Consider the following 23677-nt stretch of genomic DNA (forward strand, 5'->3'; position numbering starts at 1 on the left):
GTTGAATGCAAAACCTTTGCCTGTTTGTAATCCCTACCATGTTTAAAACTCTGCTACGTATAATTTCTTTCCTTCAGAACACTTTATTCTCCAAAGAAACAGAAAAGCCAACTTCTTGCAACTTGTATTATTCCTATGTTAAAGGTATACATTTAGGAATGCAGAAATGTTCTGTCAGATTCTAAAGGTGTGCTTTGGATAATTGTGCATGGATTTCCTTCCATTATCCAGATGATTTAGCTGATGCATTCAATAAAAATTGCCTGCAGTTGATACCAGGAAAAAAACCAAGTATTTTATCTAAAAATCTTTATTCAGGAATGTCTCCAGTTTATTTCCATCCATAGGCTTTTAGTATTGTACTGTTTGATTATTCTATGTCTGTAAACCAAGGTGCAAATGCAAATTTTGATTCCTATTTAACGGCCATGTTTCTCAATAATCTTTTGTATCCATTTCTTCAGACGGAACAGATGGGTATAGAATCCATATTTGCCATCACGATCACAACCTTCTCCCCAGGAGACAATACCTACTTGATACCACCGTTTTTCTGCTTGATCCTGGTAGGGAGGAAAGAAGTGCCACAATATCAAAAGGGGGGGGGGGGGTGTCAGCAAATTGCAAATAGTATATGTAGGTCATTTAAAGAAACATGAACAGCACCAGTATAAGGATTGTGTAATCTACAAGACTATAGGCAAGAAAGAGGTAGCCCAGGAACATTTCTGAGTCTAGTTTTTCACGCTCATTTGAAAAGGGTTGGGATAGAGAAAATATTCCACCATGGAATAAATTAAGGTTTATGTCAAGACAGAAACTTCAGAATTTGGGCTGTTAGTGAGAAGGTTGTCTCTCTTTTTCAGGTTAAGAAGATCCTATAGGCCTAGCTGGTGATTGCTATTACTAAGACTTCTAAACTCAGATTGAGGCCGTTGCTTTTTTAAAAAAGTTCTGACATGCTGAGCTTTGTCTGAAACTGACTGTTCCGATCTTGAGCTCAATGTTATCACTGCTACAATTCAAGGGCTCTGTCTGCTGTGTATATCTGCTTGTATCACATATGTCACACCCAATGTTAATTGGGGGAGGAAGCCACCCTTTCCTCACCTAATTTATAGCTATTCCTTTCTAAATTCCTGCTGTCCTGCTCTTAATGATATGTTTAATTAACTTGTAATGCTCTTAAAGTGAAGAAGTTGCAGTCCTTTAAGAATATTGCTGAAAAGAAATAAACGGTGGCATTAGCAAGGGAAAATTGCATTCTGGTCCTCGCTGCAAACGGATGAATAGTGGGCCTGTTATGCCAACAGTTTGCCCATTTATGTTTTGTACTCACGCATAGAAACTTACCTTCATGACAAAAGGGCCCCCACTGTCACCCTCACAAGCATCGCCTCTCTTGCTATCTTCAGGTCTATAACCTAAAAAAAAAGAGCAATTAGTAGAGGCTACACTCTCCCTTTTTTTCTGTTCCCCCCCTCCCCCCAGCTTTTAATGTAGTTCCTGAGCTGATCAGTTTGATACTTGTGAAACAGTATGATCTGCTTCACTTGCTGCAATGGCTTACTTAAATTTATAAACTTAGGTTTATTTTTTTTAATTGGAGTTATTTTCAGCAGAGTTGACTCTAGATCACACCAAACGCTAATTACTGGTTGTTTTCTTGTTCTGTGTGAACACAGACAATGCCTTTGGTTTGCCGGTTAGTACGCAGAAACTCCATGATTTTGTGAGGTGTTTAGCATGTTTGCTGTCATAAGATATAAAGGCAATCACGGTTTAAATGATCAATCTGTATAGAATGGTTTCAAACATATTAACTTCAGAAAATGCTATATTTAATATCAGATCTTTAAATATTAATTTTATTCCGAGGCAAAGTTTGACATGTTTTAGCTAAAACCATTTGGCTAAGAGTCTAGAAATGGTTTCTTTCAATTCACCATAATCTTTATAAAATGATGGAGTAATGAAAGTCATAAAAAGCTCTTCTATAAGGGAGATGGGCGGTCTCTAAATATGATAAAATGCAAATAATATCGCAGAAAATTGTTGATTTGTTTCATGTGAGATGCTCCAGAGATATTTTTTTTCTATTATAAACCAGCGCATCATGATATAACTCATTTAAACCAGAGTGAGTTGTTAGAGAAGCTTCATTTCTGGTTGTATTTATAAATAAAAAAGTGGATGTTGCTTTACCAAGGGAAATGCACTGTATGAGTTTTCGCCGGTGAGTCTTGTTCAGCCTAACTACCTGATTGTCACAGAAGTAAAATGGAGATTTTCCATTTAATCCGCTTGAACTCTTGGAGGAAACGAGATAGAAATCTAAAAAAAACATTATTGCCTAAATTAGAAACAATTTTCACCCTTATTTAAGTTTTGTTTAGGATATATATCCAAGGAAGCTTAAGTTAAGAGTATGGTTCTATACCACGGATCTCAGGCTCGATCGCGTGACTTTTTTGCCTTTGCGAAACTGGGCTGGGCATGGTCTGCGCATGACACATCCGGCCCACGGGCTGTCAGTTGGACACCCCTGTTCTACACTGATGTGTGCCATTTCTAGAGGTAAGGGGAAAAGATGTGAGAGGTTCTATGATGTACAGTGTTGTAATTTGGGAGTCATAACGTAGGTGAATTAGAAGGATTCTTTTGCCTATTTATCCACTCAGTGTCCATTACTGATGTATTTATATTTGGGAAAAGACACTCAGTTACTCCATTTGCTCACTGTAGAGCAAAGGAATGGAGGCAGGAGTAGAAATAGGATGAGAGTTGTTAATCTTCCCTCTCATACAATGAAAATAGCTTTCCTTTATCCTATTGATCGACTGCTGTTCCTTGCACGGTGGGCCTTGAAAGCCGTTATTTGATTAGTACCCAACTGCAAACACACAAAGAATCATGCCTACGTCTGCCTCAGCATCAAGGTCCTAGGAAAACTCACCTGCACAGAACATGTTGTCGGTGACTTTAATATTAGTGGATGCCTTACAGATGTCCCTGTTCACAATGGGGAGATTCACCTCCTGCAGCACACTGGGCAGTTGTCGCAACCCTGCACCCCAGGTGTCAAACAGATTACCCCAACCAGTAACACGGCCTTTATATCCTGATATCAATAGGCTACGGAACAAAAGTGGAGTTGATTAAAAGATTTTGGAGATACTAGAGTGAGATAGATCAATATAAATAATGGAGATATGGTGCATCATTAAAATAGGTCATTTATATTTGTCCAACTTGGGCAGTATATGATGACCTTCCTCTTGGTCTCCCCCACCATCTGAATTGTTTGGCAGAGATCAAGTTATGACAGGAAGGACAAAAGTCAACCATTTCACTAAGAACTGGGTGAAGAGATTGTCTGCAGAAATCACAAGAAGCAAAGGGAGGATTCAGTAAAAATAAACAATTTTAGAGCACACTTAAGTGTTTTGCTCATTGCAAATGCTCAAATCTTGAACTCTCCCAGGCAAGTTCTCTTTTGCTCTGAAAATAGAAAAAAAAGGCTTTTCTTAAAATGTGAAAATGGAGGGAGTTTTTTAAAAGTCTTACATTACACTTCCATCTGCTCCCCTACAACCTAACTCCTTCCTCAATATTTCTGACACTATGAATTCCTTCCTCTCTATTTCTTGGTTCTTTTCTACAGAACAAGTGAGAACTCTCCAGTTTGTTCAGCAGTCCCAGGGAGGTTTTCTCTTGCAAGCTTTCTCTGTAGCTAAAGACTTTCAGTATCTCATATTTGAGCTCCTTCATTGTGGTGCTTGGATCTTCAGCCACATCAGAGCTAGATGGTGGGAACTCTGGCATAGCTCAGTCATCAAACTTTTCTGTTGGTCAAAAAAGTCAAGATGGTGTCCATAACAATTGTACCATTTGGTCTGCCGTTATGCTTTTTTATTTTGACCTGCAGAGGCCCATGGCAGAGTTCAAATTCATACTGTGTCAATGGATAAATAAGATGGAATCTAGACATCAGAGAATGCTTCAATCCACAAAGTCGTGCAGAGTTCATTACCAAATATGCACGGCATGCTGTAAACATCCTGTAGAAAATGTCTCTTGGATTTTCTCCAGTCAACATAATGAGCTAACACAAATCAGAATTGGAAGTCAGATAAAATTATAACACAAATCAGATAATTTGAAGTATCACATTGACAGCTTTAACAATCTAGTGATGCAAGCAGGACCAATAATCCTTTGTCATCATGCCTAGCTGTATTCCAAGGAGATTTGAAACCATACTGAAGATTTTGCATTTGACAGTGATGATCTTTTTCAGACAAAGGCCAGTAAGGACCTCAAACAGATGCAAAAGCTCAGCATTACTTCTTAAGGATGCTACCACCTATTACCATTATTTCTTTCCTTGAACATGATATTGGTGCCGAAGGGCTAATACTTCCTACAGAATTCTATTCTTCTGTCCCACAGAGGACTCAAAACTTCTTAGATCTTGGTTCCAGCAATTCTAACACAGTTAATCTATGGATGCCTCTCTTGCATCATCTTTGGCTTTATTTCTTCCAAGCTAGTGGATGTGAATACTGATTTTCTCATTTTTTGTTACCCCTAAAGAAGCAACTCTACAGATTGCTAGGAGTATCCTTGGTGTTTTCTGAGCTTGATTGTTTTCTTGAAGATCTTTCATTGCCCAACCAGGTTAACCTAGATGGCACTGAAGAAATTTCCTAGTTGGTAATGAAACATCTCAGAGTATCAAGAGCTCCACAGTTCAACCCTGAACTACAAATACACTCTTCTAGTGAGATGGTTAGGGCCTAGAAATTATTAGTAGTAGTTATGGAACTGAATTTCCTATTGTTTACTTGAATATCACATAGTGTTAAACCCACCTTTATTGTCATTCTTTGAAGAGAAAGAGATCATTGGGGTAGGTTTCTCAAATCTTGCCATCCCATATTTTTTACCTTTAGCTTTTTACCATCCCAAAGTGGGATGGGAGCATTCATGTTGTGGACTGAGATTTGAATTTATTGAATGCATCAATAAATGGTCGCTCTTGAATTCCTGCTTCAGACTAAATCGGCTAGCTTCCTCTGAGTTTAACATATTCTTGCAGAGCTATTCAGTCCCATCATTACTGCTTCCTTTAATGTGTGTGATAATGAAGTCTTTACAATTGTGTAAACATTTAAACACCTCCACACATTGTCTGTTTATGGTGTGCCCATATTTAGTTCAGTCTTTGTTGTAGCTTCCAATCTTTGCATTATCATGACAGAATCACAAATTGCTCATTCAGGGTCCTCTGTGAGCACCTCTGTGAACATCCGCAAAGATTAAATGTTCCTTCCCAGAGACTGAGGAATACTGCAGTCCTTCCTGATTGTGAGTGTGTGAAAAGATTAGGAGGACAGACTCTGTTGCCTGTACAAAGTGCTGAGCAGGGGGGTTTTGTTGGCAGCGAGACGCCAGGGGGGAAAAACCTCACAGACATTCCAGTATTGGTAATTGAGATGATGAGTAAGAAGGAATATAAATTACAAAAGGAAAGTGAGAGAAAGTGACCTGAGAGGGAGGAAAATTAAATAAGACCTGATTATGTTTTTATCCTATTGTGTAAATACATAGAAAAACATACTGATTTTGTATATAATGCATATGAATCAGAATCATAGGACTAGAAGGGACTTTGGAGGTCTTTTAGTCCAGTATATTTATTTGCATCTAATTATTAATAATTATTAATTAATAATAATAAAATAATTAGATCATTCAAAAAACTACCTCATTAGTATAGATATATCCATCATTTGTTTAATTACTGGTGGTGTGTGCATCAATTCCCTTTTACATTGTGAAATTGTGTCACTCATATTTGGCAGTGAGATAGTTGAATTATGCTGGCACAAGTACTTTAAAACTTTATCAAGTTTTTAAAAACTTGTCTCCTTACCTCTGAACAACCTTCTTGGTAGGCAAACATACTGGGTGTATATAATCACTGAAAAGTACAGGCTTAGCCAGACGTAATAGTGCAATATCCCGATCCAGATTTTCCATCCAGTTATATTTGGGGTGGGTGATGATTTTATCCAGGAAGACAATTTTCTCCTTGCCCTGCTCATATCTGAATATCCAGAGATGAGAAAAAAATGCAATGCTAATGTCAGGACGTTTTTACCTTTCGGTACTCCTTATAGTATGAACGTCAAAAGAGTAGTTTAATTGACTTCCCTTTCCTTGTGTTAGTACTGTAATATTATGATTACTATTTCTAATATTATGATGACTATTAACTTTATCGAATGTCTATCCAGAAAGATCACTGTGAGCTTAAGACACAGGATAGTTACAGTTTATTATCATTACACATTAAATGATGGTAACAGATTCAACTGGTCTTAACCGCTGTATCAAAATTGTCAAGCAATTTTTTTATTCACCAACACATGGGTTACAAACTGAGGACAGTCAAAGGGATACTGTATGTGTCCATCACAGTTAATTGTTAACTGATGGTTTCTTAATATAGCACCATTCTCAGTCATTCTCAATAGAAAACATATTGTAAGAAAGGATCATTTCCTTCACTCCTGCAACACAAGTATATGTAGCCTACAACTGTAGGGCTTGGCATCAAAGGAGACTGCATTTTTTGAGCAGTTTTCTGCAATATCACAGAAACAGATATCTGTCCAAACTGATTAATGAGGTGGCCGAAGGAATTAATCTCCTCTTTAAAGCATTAATGTTCTGTCTTCACAACGTTATTCTCTCAGCTCATATATCTTGAACTTAAATATTTTAAATCCACAAATCCTGGGTCATTTGTATATAGAGAAAATTAAACTGAAATAAACCCTGCATCCTGGAACTTTTAATTGCCTGCAGATGTAAACTAAATGGAACTATAAATAAGAGGAGAAAAGTTTAGGAGTTCCAGAATTGCTGGGAGTCAGCACTTAAATTTAATCAATTATTATAGTTGGTCATGCGGTCAACTAGATGTTTAGACTGGATTCAGCATTTTTTTCTACCAGTTGAGTCCTTCCCAAGGACCCGGGTAGCTATAGAGAGGTGTTGTTTGATTGTAGTTATATTGTTGCAGGATGTAAGCTGTTTCAAGTAAAGCTCTTTTGAAACTGACTAACGGTGATTTTATCAATGCTGATGTTGTTCAAGTGGTGCTCTGGATATTTTGGGATTGCACCCAAAAATATCTATTACAATTATCACAATTTTTGGTTTCTTTTGCCAGAGTCATTAGTCTTTGTATTTTGTGACGCTATTAGTAAAGTTGGTGGATTGAGGCGTTTCATTCTTGCTGACAAGCCTGCTACTCTGTCCTTGTGATTTCCATTTCTGCCCCTATTTCAATAGGACACCACCTTCCAGGTAGGAAAAAGAGGACGATAGAAGGCTGTTATGTGGTGGAATGTAGTCTGCATTTCCCGGAGAGAGGGAGTGCATTCCAGAGGAGTAAACTACAGCGAAATTGGGATAGTTGTGTGGGAGAAAGAGAGTTAAAGTAGCTCCTCCCTAGTAATTCTCAGAGTATACAATATGTGTAATGGTGCAAGTATTCTGCTTTAGTTTGGCAAGATTTCTACCTAGGGGTAAAAAAAAAAAACCACAATAGAGGAAATTGCTTAGAAGAATCTCAATGTGACTTTCTTGATTTTTGGAGCCTGGCAGTTATGACCTACACTCAGTGTAGAATTTGACAGGCTCATAACCTTTTAAGCCCTTACCGTATCCGGTTATGTTTGCCAATCCGTACAAGGAGGTCATCGGTTGTGTAATTTTTATCCCAGGGTGGATAGAAAATGCAATGTGCAGCAGTGAGGACCCAGCGACTGCTGATGAGACTAGCACCACATACCAGCTCCTGTGGTTTCTTCTTGAATATCATGACTTGCCTAAGTACAATAAAATTAGAAATGCAGCAGGTGGGAAAGCAACTTTTTCAGGATTGATCATATCATTGAAACTGGATAGACCGCAATTGACTTGCATGTTATCTTTTCTTTGTATTGCTAGTTCCTCTTACCGCCCAGGGTTCACAAAGAGGAAAGAGACAGAAACTAACAAGGTATACTTCTTCTAGAAGCTGCAGTGGCAACTCATGCATCAACTGCAGTGGTGGGTTGCAGGCGGTACGCCCTGGTACGTGCTTACCGGAACGGTGTTTTGGAGGGCCCGCCTGCCCGCCCTCGTTCCTTACCTGTATTTGAAGGAAACAGGCCATCTGCGCATGCACGTGCAGCGTACGTCGCCTGCGTGATGCTCCACTGAGAAGCTGGAGTATCGCAGGCGGTAGGTGCGCATGCATGCACAGTGTGCGTGCCTGTGGTACATGCCCGCCTCCCGTTGCAATGGGAGCCGAAACCCATTAGTGATCAATTGATATAGTCGGTGTCAGTAATCAGGCACACACAGGAAAGAAAATAAGCAAACTCTCCCCATTCCATCTCATTCCCACAACCAGACTTACCATGGTGCACTGCCCACTTCAGCATCTGCCCCCTTCACAATTCGGCCTTGCAAATAGGACTCCAGTAGCTCATTCTCCGTGCTGTCAGAGATTTGCTTTTTCTCAAACAGGGGACGGATGCCACAATCTGGAAATATAGCCCCATCCACATGTGATTGACTAGTTCACAAGTTCACAAGTCTTTCATAAGCCAAATGTCTGCTAGGAAGAGATGACAGTGAGTATCTAGCTTCTGGTATAAGAACTTGTCCTGATCAACATGGATGTTGCCCAGAGAAGATAGAAAACATCTGCCTTAGGGAAGATTGGTTCTCTCTTCTACCAACCTCAACCATTATCATGGATAACAACAAAGTGTTTGAGTAATCTGTGGTATGCAGTGTGTCAGTGGATCATTTTAGAGGACACCACTGGCTGAGCATGACTCTCCTTCAATCAGGGCGGCTTTCTATTTGCTGCACTTAATTTATCCCAAAATTAGCTATTATGACAGCACCATTTATGAGCCTCCTTATTAACTCTTACACAGCTGTGTTGAGAAAGGAAATTTATGCTAGTGCAACCTGATTGAAGCATGCAAAATGTTTGGATATGCCCAAAAGGCAGAGTTAAGGAGAGACAGACAAATCAATACTGATTTCCTATCATTCTTATTTTTCATAGCAAATCAAACTTATTTCCCAGATTTCTACCCTGCCCACCTCCTGTTGGACAATGGGAGGTACCAATGATAAGACTTTTGAGGAAAAAAGAAAATGCCCGTAAACAAATCATCTGATTATAATTCCAGGCTACCTTTTTTGTTTTATGTATGTTTTCTTTTGTATCAAATATTTTAACATTCTTATTTGCCCATAGTCATTTAGGCTTGAGGCAGAATGCCATTCAAAAGTGTAGCCTGTAGGCTGAAAAATATGATGTATCTCTCTGCCAACCCCATATTAACTGAGGAATTATATTATCTTTTTTCTCTAATTCCACTTAACGTTCTTTCTTTAATTGATTCCTTTCCTCACCTGCTTCACCTTCACCAAACGTCTTAGGATCAAAGAAAGTTTCATGTTGCTGGGTACCACTTCGTAAGATCTCAGGAATATCATCGGCATAATTTAGATTGTTTTCTGAAATGAAGAGGGACAGAAAAATACAAAGAAGAAATTTAGTTAAAAACATTGTGATTTCTCTGTCAGTGGACTTGAGCATTCTTGATGACATATGAGGAGGCCCTATGGATTCTTAGCAGGGGGGAGGAAACAGTCATCTGCCATGATAATTGCTGGGATCCAATAGGTTCCTGGATTTGGTGGGGGCTCCTCTGTGGACTTTTCGTTTTCAGCAATGCATGTTACACTCAAAGAATTACAATAGGAAAACAATTCCACTGTAGAACCTCGAAATTGTCCTCTATTAAATATCAGCATGCCCTCCCGGATATCACATTCCTTCAGTGAGCACGGAAATAGAAGTCTGTTCCTCACCACAGTAGTTCAAGTTGCAATAATTGTAGGTCATGTTTGGGTGGTCTACGTAGCACCAGACCCCTTCCTCATCATGATCAGGGTTGCGGCAGTAATTCTCCACTAGGGGCACTTCGTCCAGGAAGTTTTTGCTATCGCTGAACTGTCTTGCTTTTTCTGAAGCCCATGGCAAGCACTGGTCTCCAGACACTGTGACAGAGAGAGTCCCTCTATAGAGCAACCCTTCCTCAGATTCACATTCCTCCTGCTGTGTTTCCTTTTGCAAATGAGGAAGTGTTGGAGAGAGGGGAACTGTTGTCCGGTTCTCACCTAAAAGGAAGAGCAAGATTACCGTAAGCATTGATGAAACGGCATCTCAGAGCTGACAGAAAAACAGTCACAGCATCTGTTTTCCCTGACATAGACATGCAGGACCTGAAAGTCATGGTTTTGCTTCATACTACCCATGTTGTTCAATTGTTACTTTACATCGAGTATTTATCTTAGTCTGAATTCTGAGGACAAGCTAAGAACTTGTGTTCAGTTTGATGAACTTGGGGGAGACATGATAGCTGTGTTCAGGTCCATGGAGAGAAGTTAAAGGGAAGGAGGCCATGATTTGCTTAGGAGGATGCCGGTCAAAAGTTTCAATAATGAGCCTAAAAGTGGCCAACCTATGATTGTACGATTGTGTGGATTATAGTCTAATTTCATGCAGATTTTTGCCCAATTCCAAAAGTAGTGTGCAAGCAATTAATGGAGACTTCTAGTGAGAATAATTTATCCTAACTTTTTCCCTAGCTCGCTTCAATGTCTTGCCCTCAGCACTTCTGGATAGTCGTTTCAAGAGGCTCCCGATTAATGAGCGGCTGTGCCCTTGTGACAGAGCCAAGGTTGAGACAGCGGAGCATGTCCTTCTATTTTGCCCTATGTATAGCACGGACAGATCTAGGTTACTGTCTCTTCCTGAAACCGTCCCTTCTGGACCTGATCGCTGTGATTTGTTTGTACATTGCCTTGGGGATGTCTCCTCGTACATCACCTCTCAGGTTTCCAGGTTTTTCTTGAGAGCTGTGACCATTAGAGGAGAGAGCTGTAACCTCCCTTAGTTGGGCTTTTGGTGACTGGCTGCTGTGTCTCTTTTGTAGTGGTCGTGTTTTAGTCTGTGACTGTAAATAAAGTATTATTATTATAATTTATCCTAACTGCTATGCAGGAAGGGGTGGAGTAAGTTGAAAAAACAAAGAATCGGAAAGAGGAAATTAAAGAAAATTGAAAGTGTCAGGAAAAAATGACTTCCAGGGAAGCAACTGGACTGAGGAGCTAACAACTACGGTAATAAGACGAACAAGTGAATGGATCAGCTCCTTAGAATTCCTCTCTGGATCAAGGAAAAGACTAGGATCACCGGCAGGTTTGTTCCATACAGTCTGCCAGTAAAGAGATTGTAAACTAGCAATCTCGAGTGGTTTTGAGAGCTCTAGGAGTGAGGGGTAAAATCACCTAAGCCATGGTTTACCATCTTCAAAACACACCCTGGCTTCCTCGCTTCACTACTTTAGGAAGTTGCTTGCTATTGATTTTCTGAGTATTAAGAACCTTCTGAATGGCAAGGTTCTTCATGCTTGGAGAGTTTCCTTCTACCCTGGATGAAAGAAATGTAAGTTTAAGGATTTAAAAGAAAAACTTTAATTTTTGGAAAGTAGCAAAATGGACTAGAATGTTGATTTTCGCCCAGTTAAAGACTAAGGTGGGCTTGAAGGAATATTTTCTATAAGGTGTTTAAATTTTTTCAGTATAAAAGAATATATGAAAATTTTGAAATTAACTGTAAGAAAACCTTCTGTGGCAAAGTTTTGCTGATTAATAAATAAACATATACATATATCATAGGAGAGAACTTTGAAGGTTGACCAGCAGAAACCAGAGAGAACTAAGGATTACAAAGGAGAATAGACCCATTAATACAATGGCGCAATCCTAATTGACTACAGAATAAATTATTTAGAAGACTGATACTGTAAAAATATATTCAAGAGAGGATATAGAATAAAATATTTTACTGGTTAAAACAAAGACTGAATTGAATATAAATTTGTAAATTGATTTTTAAAAAGTGAGATGGAAACAATGCTACAATGGATTTATGTTTAAAACCAGCTAATATCTTAATAACTAAAGAAGACATACAAATAATAAATTGGAATAATTTCTTTACAAGAATATTTTTAGTTAAGTAAATAAATCTTTTTTTATTTTGGATTTACAAAGATTATTAAATTATTTAAATTGTTCCAGAAAGAATAGCCCGAGCCTGTAAAGATGAAGTGAGGAAAGCTAAGGCTCACAATGATGAAAAGCTTGCCACAAAAGTAAAAAATAATTTAAAAAGCTTCTTCCAACATGTTAAAAACAAGAAAAAGGTTAAGGAAACAATTGGTCCATTGCTGGGAGAAAGTGGCAAGAAGGTGACAAGCAACAGGGAGAAAGCAGAACTATTTAACTCATTTTTTTTGCATCTGTCTTTAAATAAAGGGATAAAACAGCCCAACCTATCAAAAACAGCACCACAAAAATCAGATTAGGAACACAAGTTGAAATAGGGAAGAAAATGGTAAGTGAGCACCTGTCTACCCTAGACGAGTTCAAATCACCAGGACCGGAGGGATTACACCCCAGGGTTCTGAAAAAACTGGCAGACGAGATCTCAGAACCACTGACTATATCTTTCAGAGATCCTGGAGCACCGGGAAAATGCCAGAGGACTGGAAAAGAACTGATGCGGTCCCCATCTTGAAAAAAAAAGGGGGGGAATAGATCCAGGAAACAGCAGACCTATCAGCCTGACCTCAATACCAGGAAAGATTCTGCAAAAGATAATCAAGCAAGTAAACAAAGAAATAGCCAAAAGCCAACATGGGTTTGTCAAAAACAGATCATGCCAGACTAATCCTACTGCATTCTTTGACAAAGTGACAAAATTAGTGGACCAGAGGAATGCCTTTGATATAGTTTACTTGGACTTCAGTAAGGCATTTGATAAGGTAGACCATAACCTACTACTAGATAAAGTAGAAAAATGTGGGTTAGACAGCATCACCATCAGATGGATTCGTAACTGGCTGACCAACCGCACTCAATGTGTAATCTTCAATGGAACTGCATCTACATGGGGGGAGGTATACAGTGGAATACCCCAAGGCTCTGTTTTAGGCCCAGTACTCTTCAACATCTTCATCAATGATTTGGATGAGGGAATAAATGGGGAACTCATCAAATTTGCAGATGACACCAAGCTGGCAGGAATAGCTAACACTCCAGAAGATAGGCTTAAGATACAGAAGGATCAATGAAATATTTAGTTATGTTTAATGGATAACCAGTGACTTTATTTTTAACTGTAAAAACTGTTGCACAAAAACTTGTAACCAAACGACATGCTTGATGAAACCAAGGAAAGTTGTTTTTTCTCCTTGCTTTTGCTCTGTATGTGTTGTCTTGTTTTTTTAAAGAAAAATAAATAAATAAAAAACGTATTTAAAAAAAGATACAGAAGGATCTTGACAAACTTGAATATTGGGCACTATCTAATAAAATGAAATTCAATGGTGAAAAGAGTAAGGTTCTACATTTACGCAAGAAAAACAAAATGCACAGGTATGGTATAGGTGGTACCTTGCTCAATAGTAGTAACTGTGAGATATCTTGGAGTCCTAGTGGACAACCATTTAAATATGAGCCAGCAGTGTGCAGCAGCTGCCAAAAATGCCAACACAGTTCTAGGCTACATAAATAGAGGGATAGAATCAAGATCACGTGAAGTGTTAATACCACTTTATAATGCCTTGGTAAGGCCGCACTTGGAATACTGCATTAAGTTTTGGTCGCCACAATGTAGAAAAGATGTGGAGACTCTTTAGAAAGAGTGCAGAGAAGAGCAACAAAGATGATTAGGGGACTGGAGACTAAAACATGAAGAACGGTTGCAGGAACTGGGTATGTCTAGTTTAATGAAAAGAAGGACTAGGGGAGACATGATAGCAGTGTTCTAATATCTCAGGGGTTGCCACAAAGAAGAGGGGTTCTCCAAGGCATCTGAGTGTAGAACAAGAAGCAATGGGTGGAAACTGATGAAGGAGAGAAGCAACTTAGAACTGAGGAGAAATTTCCTGACAGTTAGAACAATTAATCAGTGGAACAGGCTGCCTCCAGAAGTTGTGAATGCCCCAACACTGGAAGTCTTTAAGAAGATGTTGGATAGCCATTTGTCTGAAATGGTATAGGGCCGTGATGGCGAACCTATGGCACGCGTGCCACAAGTGGCACGCAGAGCCATTTGTCAGGGCACGCGAGGCGCTGCCCTGTCAGCTGGCCAGCGCGCATGCACGCGCTGGCCAGCTGAGTTCACCTTTTTAAAAGCTATTTTTCTCCTTCCCCAGGCTCCAGAGGCTTTATAGGAGCCTGGGGAGGGCGAAAAGAGCCTTCCCCCGGAACCTTCGGAACGCTTAAAACCACCCTCCGAGAAAACCGGAAGTGACTTCCGGGTTGCTTGGAGGGTCGTTTTAAGCGTTCTGAAGGCTTCAGGGACCGTCTGAGGCTTCCCTGATGCCTTCGGAGCGCTTAAAACGACCCTCCGAGCAACCCGGAGTCACTTCCAGTTTGCTCAGAGGGTGGTTTTAAGCACTCCGAAGGCTTCAGGGAAGCCTCCGGACAGTCCCTGAAGCCTCCGGAGGGCCTCCGGGGGGTCGGGGGAGGCTCTTTTCACCCTCCCCAGGCTCCTATAAAGCCCCTGGAGCCTGGGGAGGGGAAAAATGTAAAAATGGGGGGGGGTCGCGCATTGTGCGCGCATGCGCACTGGGGGTCGTGCGTTGCATTATGGGTGCGGCACGCCCGCACTCGACCCTCCTGCGCTCCCCCCACTTGTGGCACGCGAGCCAAAAAAGGTTCGCCATCACTGGTATAGGGTTTCCTGCCTAGGCAGGGGGTTGGACTAGAAGACCTCCAAGGTCCCTTCCAACTCTGCTATTGTATTGTGTTGTGTTGAATAAAAAGAGAAAATGATAAGAAATCAGGCAGGGGTGACAGGATTAAAGATCATGTTTTTTTAAAAAATAAACAAAAATATAAAATGAACTACTTTGATCAGGTTTAAATTGTACATCAGGTAATTTCCAATTGCAAATTAGCGGAATTTCTTTTTTACCAGAATGAAATGATGAGGCTTTGAAAATCTGTCTACAAACAGGGAGATATATTTTTATCTTATTTCTTAAAGAAAGTGATAAGTTGGAACAGAAAATGGATATATTTGACTGAATATTTATGTTACTATTTCTATAGCTCTTAATGGACTTTTGCTGATTACGACTGAACAATTATCTTTTATAATTATTGATAAAGTATGAGTCATGGAAAAAATAGATTTTTTAAGTTGAGAGAAGGTGTTGAGTTACTGATATTGTTCTGCATTTATTTGGAGGTAGGGGGAAGTCATCCTTTATCTTCTTATTTTTTGTTTTCTGTTTTTTTTTATTTCTTTCCACTTCTCTTTCTTTACTTTTTCTATTTTTCCTAGTTGTATTATATTTTTATATTTGCATTTATAAACTTTTTTTTAAAAAAAAGAAAGCCCAGAAGCTCACTTTTGATTCTATGTCTACTTCTTGCTTAGCCTCAGAGACTGTTGACATTTGTGTCTCCTACAATTGACTCCCAAGGTAACATATAGCCTGAGCAAAAAAAAACCTCATCCCTTGTTTAATCCCCGTATTATATAAAGTAATACCTGAGCAGAATGTACCTCTGATCTCATGTAGGCTGTGTTTCCCTCACCACAAGGAAACTGATTCTAGAGGACATATTGTGCACAAACTCATATAAATTAAGGCAGAGACCTAATCAAACTTTACCTTTTGTACCAGCCCTGAGACTCACCACACACAGGAATAGCACATTCTTCTGTTCGCACTACTGGATTACGGGTGTAACACCAAGGCCCTTGGGGGTGGTTGTCAGGATTCCTACAGTAGTTTTCAATGAGATTGGTACCTGGATGGGTTGTTTCATTGAACCTGAAAACAATCACATTATGCAATAAATAATAACCCTTCCCAGTATTGAATTTACAAGAAAAGTGATGTAAACCAGCCAGTGTTTGCAAATCACAAGTATATATCAGAGCAAGACTACTGCAGATGTGATATAGGTATGTGTGTGTGTATTTTCCTATGCCCTAATTCAGTCATGGCAAAACATTTGGTCTCAGCGTGCCCAAAATTGAAAAAATGCTGAATTTGACTCTGTTGGTGTGTTACCCTCCACCCACTCTGAGTAAAAGAGAAACAATATAGTCTTGTTTTATTCGGTTTTGAATGGCTCTTATCTCCCCCACATCTAGGCCACCCCAAACAGCAGCCCTCAGCAGCAGCACTGAGGCTGGGCCTGAAGTAGAGGCCCCAGGCCTTGACTTCAGCCTTGGTGCCACCGCTGACACTCAAAAAGGCCACTTCATGCTGTCCACCAAGACAAAATTGCTCCACCAGAGCCCAGCACCCCCCAGGATCTGCCACACTTCACTTACATTCAGGTGATGTTTCTATTGAAGGCCCTTGCAGCCTACCCAAGGTCACAGAAGGCCTTCATACTGAAATGGCTTCAGAGAAAGCTCTTCTGTTGCCTCCAAAAGTCATGTGAAAGCACGGCCTGCTTTTTGCACATTTTTAAAGGCTCTGGAGACCACAGCCCTTCCACACAATTTCCGAACCATTCTTGTGCAGCCTCCCAAAATCATGGAAGAATGGGGTGGGTGGGAGGAGGTGCTTTCGAGAAGAGGTATTGCTGGGTGTTAGTGAATGCTGGTGTCAGCGTTCCAAATATCATGCAGAATTAAATCAGAGTCCAAGGCAGAGCTATCCTTAAAGTTCCAATTTAATAAGACAGACATGTTGGCATTTCTGTGGGAAACCCAAATCTGAAAGCTTCCTGGGTTTCCACTCAGTTGAAAGTTCATGATCTTGTCCCCACACCCACAAGTTCATCACATGGTCCAATCTTCCTCTGCCACGCTGGCATTTCCACCCATCTAGTTCCGGTCAGGTGGAGAGGTGCAGAGACAAAGAATGACCTTGATTTCTAGAAAGGGATTTTTTATTTTGAAAACAACCACATTCTACTCCTTACTATTCCCCCCTCCCAATTCCCCACTATTGAACAGCATAGTAAAGAAAGAGAGAGAGTGTGGCAGGCCAAAGATCCTAAAAGGATTATAACTGCAGGCCTGACATCTGGCGTGTCACTGAAAACGTGTGTCCCTTTTGACAAACATGCCATAGGTTGCCCGTCACTGACCTTAGCTGACCCTCTCTTAACCTGGTGATTTAAAATCAGTTTCTGCCTCTGACAGATAAATGAGCAATCAGTCTCCTTTGGAACCCTGACATCTATCTCCAACAGCCTAGATTTAGCAGGGGCTGAGAGTTGAGGAGTTGAGCAAAATTGTCAGCTTTTGCTAGAAAACAGAGATTTTCTAGCAAAACAGGTTTTGAATGTGTTGAAGAGAGCTGTAGACCACACATGCCAGCTTGCATCTCTGTATCTTTGCTGAAAGGTGTTTCAATGTCAGCATGGAAGAAACAACCTCAGAATCCACTCATTTTTTTCATTCAGAATTATTTTTTCAGGGAAGGAAGGCTGCTTGTTCGATTTTAGTCACGCAGCAAATACATCTTTCTTCCAGCTGGGTTTCAGTATATTTAAGCTGGGTAGCTATAGTCTTATTTTATTAATTGTTGAATGGCTCTGAAAACTCTTATTCACCTGAGGTTTTATCATTGTAAGCTGATTTAGGATCTGCCGTTAGGAATTAAAAGATAGTACAGAACTTTCTAAAGATAAATAAACTTACTGAGGTTTGTGAGGAAATTTGCTGGACCAGAACTGACATTCAGTTCCTGACTTGGTGACTGAAATCGTTCCCCTGTAATTCTGCCCTATTCCTAGGACACAGGAACCTATCAAGAGTTCAAAGCACAGAATGAGTGAAACAGAAATCATAGCATGGAGAATCAAGCTGAAGATTGGATTTGGGGTGACAGAACATACAGGATTGATTGCATTTGTCAAGGTTTATGATTGCTTTTGAGAAGAGGCCAATAAATGTTGTAAATGGCTCCAACAAAACTCATTAATTTTTAAATAGCTCCTATGTCAGAAGTTATATGAAAATTCAGTACAGTATTTCTAATAGACTACTGATATAAATAGCTATCAGATGATGTGGCCATTGACTGAATAATAGAACTTGATAAAAAGATATGTATAATATTTAAAATAATTTAAAGAGTCTTAAGAATTAAAATTACAGTAAAACCAAAGAAATAATCACAATCTTCAGCAATTGTACACCCAGATCTATTTTTTAAATGAATAGGGTTTTCCCATTGAAAAAATCTTGTCTCTTTCTCTTACTGTTCTAACAGTTACTTTGTCATCAATTTGCCTCCATTCTCTTGAAAGAAAGGAACTTCCATGTGCCCACTAACACCAAGAAAGGAATCATAGATCTTCCACAATGTTTTTTACCTTTCAAACACTCATCCAGAATTGCTCTCTTTTTCAATAAAGTGCTACAAACTAACAAAAGAAGAAAAATATTTAGTCCAAGGAGACCAGCAGCTCATTTATAAAAGGTAGAATTAATCAAATCTAATTATCACTGGAAATGATTATCATGCCTAAAATTATGAATGCCTTTTCTTCAGCTTCTCCACAAATTTCTCCTCCGCAATCAAGCCATAGAACGATTTCCCTCAATCTTTCATTCTCCTGATATTTATTAATTTAATTCCCATCTAGCGAAGACATGGAAAGTGTGTGTTCTAATATATGTATGTAGAATACAAATATTTGATTCTGACCATTGACTTAAGAATAAACAAGAACTTGGAATGAACATTCAACGATAAATTATCGACAAAATTCTGGTTATCTGATGAGACTCAGACAAAACATACCTGAATACTGTGCCCAGAATAGATCCTGCAAAAGAAAAGCATTGACTTAGAAGACTGACCAGTGCTAAATTGATTTAGCATTGTAAACTGAGATGTTTATTGAAATTTTGAAATAAAAAGGAGATATGACTCAGTCAAAAAAGGCAAGGAAACACAACATCTTGTTGTCAGTAATGCAGTCTATTGCTGTGATATAGTATCATGATCAAGAGAAACTATTGCTCCTCCTTGTGGTACATTGGCTCAATCATACCTAGAACATTGCATCCACTTCTGGCCACTGCATTTTAGGGAAGACTTAGACAAACTAGAATATGGTGAGCAGAGGAAAGAGCAACCCAAATGTTATGGGACCTTGAAAGAAAAACTTATGAGGAAATGTTGGAAGCATTGGGTTTAAATCAAAGTAGTTTTTAGTTTAAATTGCAAGAAAGTGGATTTTGACTGAATGTCAGGAAATCATTCCTTATGGTAAGAGCTATTCCACAATGAAACAGACTGGCTGAAGTGGAAATAGACTTTCACTCAGTGGTTGATCTCTGAGATCCCTTCCAAGTCTTACATAATGAACAGCAAATATTTCAGACATAACTCTAATAATTGAAAAAATATTCTTGCTCTACTCTATATAGGAGAGAAATACTTTGAACGGTAGATGGACTCTAAATACAGTACGTGACTAACTAGTTGTAGGAACTGGTATATTAAATGATACATACTGTGTGGATGTTGGACTCAAGGGCTTCGCGGGCCTCCTCATAGACACAGATTTCCTCTAGACACTCCCGCTCTAGATTACCTTTAAGTACCTCCTCCATGAACCCCTTGTTAGCTCGTGGTGTGCGTTTCAGCAATGAAAGAGCTTCCTTTTGCTCAAGAAAAACTAGTAAAAACAAAACACCCAGTCAGTGGACCAAAAAGACAAAGATTGATTCTTTTTACATCTGTCTCTTACACACAGTCTAGAATTTCCAGGAGTTAAAATTGGGCAACATCTAAAGGGCCAGCGATTGATTCAGCTCCAATTTTTCAAATTATAAAAATTGAAGTGCCTGTAAAGGAATCTTCTTCTGGAAGTAGAACTCTCAGTAAGTTATGTATATCAACTTTCTCATTCTGATGCTTTCAAAATGTATTAGAACTATAATTTCCAGAATTTCTGTAGCACATATAAGTTGGGAATTGTAGCCGTAAAATATCTGGAGGACAGCGGTTGAACCTACTATATGATCTGAGCCACAAAAGGCAGAGGCAAAGTGCACTCTCCAGAATGCTAATTCAGGTAAAATTCCAAATGTTTCAGCCAGGTGAGCTAGATCACACCTACTGGAAGAAAGCAATCTAAAAAATACAATGTCTTGGAAATAGTGCCAGATTTAGACTTAGTGAGACCTAAGATATATAAAGCTTGGAGGTAAAGGTAAAGATAAAAGAATCCTTGTGGATTGTAATCTGATAGTCGTTGCCGACTATATAAATCTTGGAGGCTCCCTTGTTAAAAACTTACAATAGAAGGTCTCACAAGGTGTTTACTAAAAGAGGATCTGTGATCATCTCCCCAAAATGGAAAAACATATGGTAAATGCCTTTTAATTATTCAATAGCAAGGTGTTTGAAGTAAAAAATACAAATTATTTTCAAGTGAATGTGTTTACTAGTTACATGTTTATCATTTGGCTGGTTTGATCTGTTTTATAGACTATAATCTCATAGTTTATAGTGAATATAAAAAGTCACATAAAATTCTAAAAGAAAGAAAGAGAGAGAGAGAGAGAGAGAGAGAAAGAAAAATAAATTCTGAAACTTTTAAATCCCTGTGGATTGTGAGGCTCTAAAGCAGTGTTTCTCAAACTTGGCGACTTTAAGTCCTGTGGACTTCAACTCCCAGAATCCCCCAGCCAGCATAGCATAGCTGGCTGGGGAATTCTGGGAGTTGAAGTCCACAGGACTTAAAGTCGCCAAGTTTGAGAAACACTGCTCTAAAGTGTAGTTTATGCCTAAATCTGGCACTGAGGTCAAAAAGACCTCTAGCTCCACAACTCTGTGCCTTTCCCCCCCAGAGCCCCTAAGCATTGATTTAAAATAAAATGCACAGCTTTATTACCAGTCTTACTATCCTTGATCAACATGAAGCACAGTAAATTATGTGAAATTTCCTGATAGATTGTTGTTGTTAGTTGCGTAATTTAGCAATGATTTTGCATCTCGCTCTCTTTCTTTTACTATGCTTTTCTATTCTCTTTCCCGTTTTTTTACCTTGTTGTTTGTTCTTTCCTATCAGTTTTCTTTGTCATTGACTAGTTACAAACAGTTTAGTGAAGAGTTTGCAAAGAGGAAGATTTTGCTCATTCTGGAAGTATTCAAGATTGCTCTCTAAAAGAAATCTCATGGCTGCGTTATTAGTTTTAATAACCATAATAAAATAGGATTGTATAAAGCCAATCTTTGTGAACTTATGATGGCAGTAATACATTTTCCTCATAATATAAAGTCAAAGTTTAGCCCAAATGTATATTTACTTTTCCTTTTTTTTCCTTTTCTTTCTTCCTATCTGTAGAGGAAAAAAACTTGTTTACTCGCCCTCACATTGTGACTGCCACTGTGATGGCAAAGCTGGCTGTCTATTTATCTAACCTTTGTAGTTCTCTCCTAATGCAACTTGCTGGGACGTTTGTTTTCTCTTTTCCAAATTCAGATACCAGAACCTCCAAATCATTTTCAGCAACAAGCACTGGAGAATGTTAAGACAAAAATGGCTATCTAGCAATAAAAAGGAGGAAATGGGACAGCCTGGGTAGAAATACCAAAGACACAATGAAGAGGAATTTAAGAACTAATGAATGTATTACAGCTGTAGCTTGGCAGGCTAAAGTCTGTGTTGTTGTCACCTAAGAGGAGTTAGAAAAAGCTTGGACATGATTATCGTCCCTTATATTCAATGGCACTTTCCCAGACCAGGCTTTTATTATGCAAAGAGCCACATTACTGCAAAGGTTTATACCAGGGATCCTGGGTTTCTTCTTCTTTTTTGTTTTCCCACCATTTCTCCTGACTTTTTAAGAAAAACCCATTAAGATAAGAAAGAGGAAATAGAAACACCAATACACAAACTCCTGAAAAGCCAGAGAATGTTTGAATCTTTGGTAAAGTATAAAGAAGAGCTTTTCTATCAAGATAAGAAAGAACTGCAACCAGAACGAACTGATTAAGGGGGCTCTTTTCCCCATCACTATCACAAAACAAGCAAAAAACAGAAAACTGCAAAAAGCTTCATCTGATGTGACTCTTGAGTATTCTTAAAATATACACACCCGAAGTAAAAAGTAAAAAAAGAACAGCTTGGCTAAAAATCTCAAAAACAGCTGTTTTCCTTGCTCTCCTTCATAAATTTTCCCCAATATTTTTCTGCTCTTCTCTTGGGAGTCATATGCAGCACTATGGATTTATTTTCACAGTTGCGGTATTTACTGTCTGCCATAGTCACCGTGCCTGGCATTAGAAATGTGCTACTGCTTCTTATATGACAAAGGCCTCTTGGATGCTTGATCTTCTAGCTTTTCTATCACATATAGGACAATTCCAGAATAAACCATGAGCTTTGCTGTCCTAGCTGGGCCACATTGTTATAGGGTTACTCTGTTTCCTCTGAAATCTCACTGATGTCTAAACTGCTCACTCTCCAGATCACAGACTGTTTACTTCTGAAAGGGCTGATTGACCTGGCAAATCTTTTTCAACTTCTCCCTCTTCTTCCCTGCTTTCAATCCCTTACCGCTGTTGCCCACTGTGAGGTGAAAGAAGGTGGCAATGAGAAGAGTCCTCAGCATTCTGGTTCTGTTCGGCCCCATCTTGGATGCTTCTAAATGCAGAAGAACTGCGAACGAAGTGGATGAAGAAATGTTGCAACCCTGCCTGGGTTAATGTTGAACCAGAATGAAGAAACAGGAAGCTGGGTCATAATGTGTCAGAGATGAAAATGCCAAGGAAACCCCTCCTGGCTTCTTCTCTCCCTGCCTTTGATGTACTTTTGCTTTCTCTAAACGTATTGACACATGCAATCGATAAATAAGAAAGACCTCAGGAACTCATTTATTGGACTCAGGACACCAAATATAAGTGGAGGACTGATCTTGTACTTCATAAAATTAACACGAAGGCTCTTTGAACCAACTCTCCTGGTTTAAAATAGGAATATGGAAAGGCAATGAGGCTTTAGTGCCTACTGTATGAACATAAAAGTCAAAGCCATGTGAATTTTTTAAAAAGTTTTTTATTTATTTATGTTACATAATAAAAATTCTTTTGTGAACAGAGTGCTGTCCAAATTCCCCCTTTAACATTCCCACCAAAAGATATAATTCATTTTACATTATATTTCCATTATGTCCAATTTTAGCCGTATCACTTACCTTTTCCTATTTTCCAATTTCTAGTTTTTAACGTGTACAAACAATATAATTATTCTTCCTCTTTAAAAATAAACAATTTATCATTCCTTTTCCATCTATTTTCCATTAACAATATGAATCTTCAAGTTTCAAATTTCAAGTTTTATATAATCAACTTATTTATTTAACAGCTTTAAGGTTCTTAATATAATTCCCACACATTCTAATTAAAACATATTTTACCTTGTTAACAATATTTCTTTCTAATGGATCATATCATTCTATTATTCTCCTATTTCTAAATTTTCTCTTTTTCTTCTTTTTATGTGTCATGTATCTTTT

General features: G+C 38.9%; 1 protein-coding gene across 1 annotated transcript; it reads right to left on the bottom strand.

The window, feature by feature from the left end:
• Positions 1-294: 294 nt before the first annotated feature.
• On the bottom strand, positions 295-22878 carry F2 (coagulation factor II, thrombin). Its single transcript, XM_081937442.1, has 14 exons — positions 22720-22878; positions 19667-19830; positions 18948-18972; positions 18517-18567; positions 17840-17945; positions 15871-16007; positions 9958-10266; positions 9496-9600; positions 8480-8606; positions 7737-7904; positions 5939-6112; positions 2957-3135; positions 1354-1424; positions 295-563 (listed from the first exon to the last, which is right to left on the bottom strand). Exons 1-14 carry the CDS (start codon positions 22793-22795, stop codon positions 420-422), a joined length of 1836 nt encoding a protein of 611 aa, XP_081793568.1. The 5' UTR covers positions 22796-22878; the 3' UTR covers positions 295-419.
• Between the last annotated feature and the right edge of the window lie 799 nt (positions 22879-23677).

Source organism: Natrix helvetica (genome assembly GCF_964273705.1).
Source record: "Natrix helvetica genome assembly, chromosome: 1".
Classification (NCBI taxonomy): domain Eukaryota; kingdom Metazoa; phylum Chordata; class Lepidosauria; order Squamata; family Natricidae; genus Natrix; species Natrix helvetica.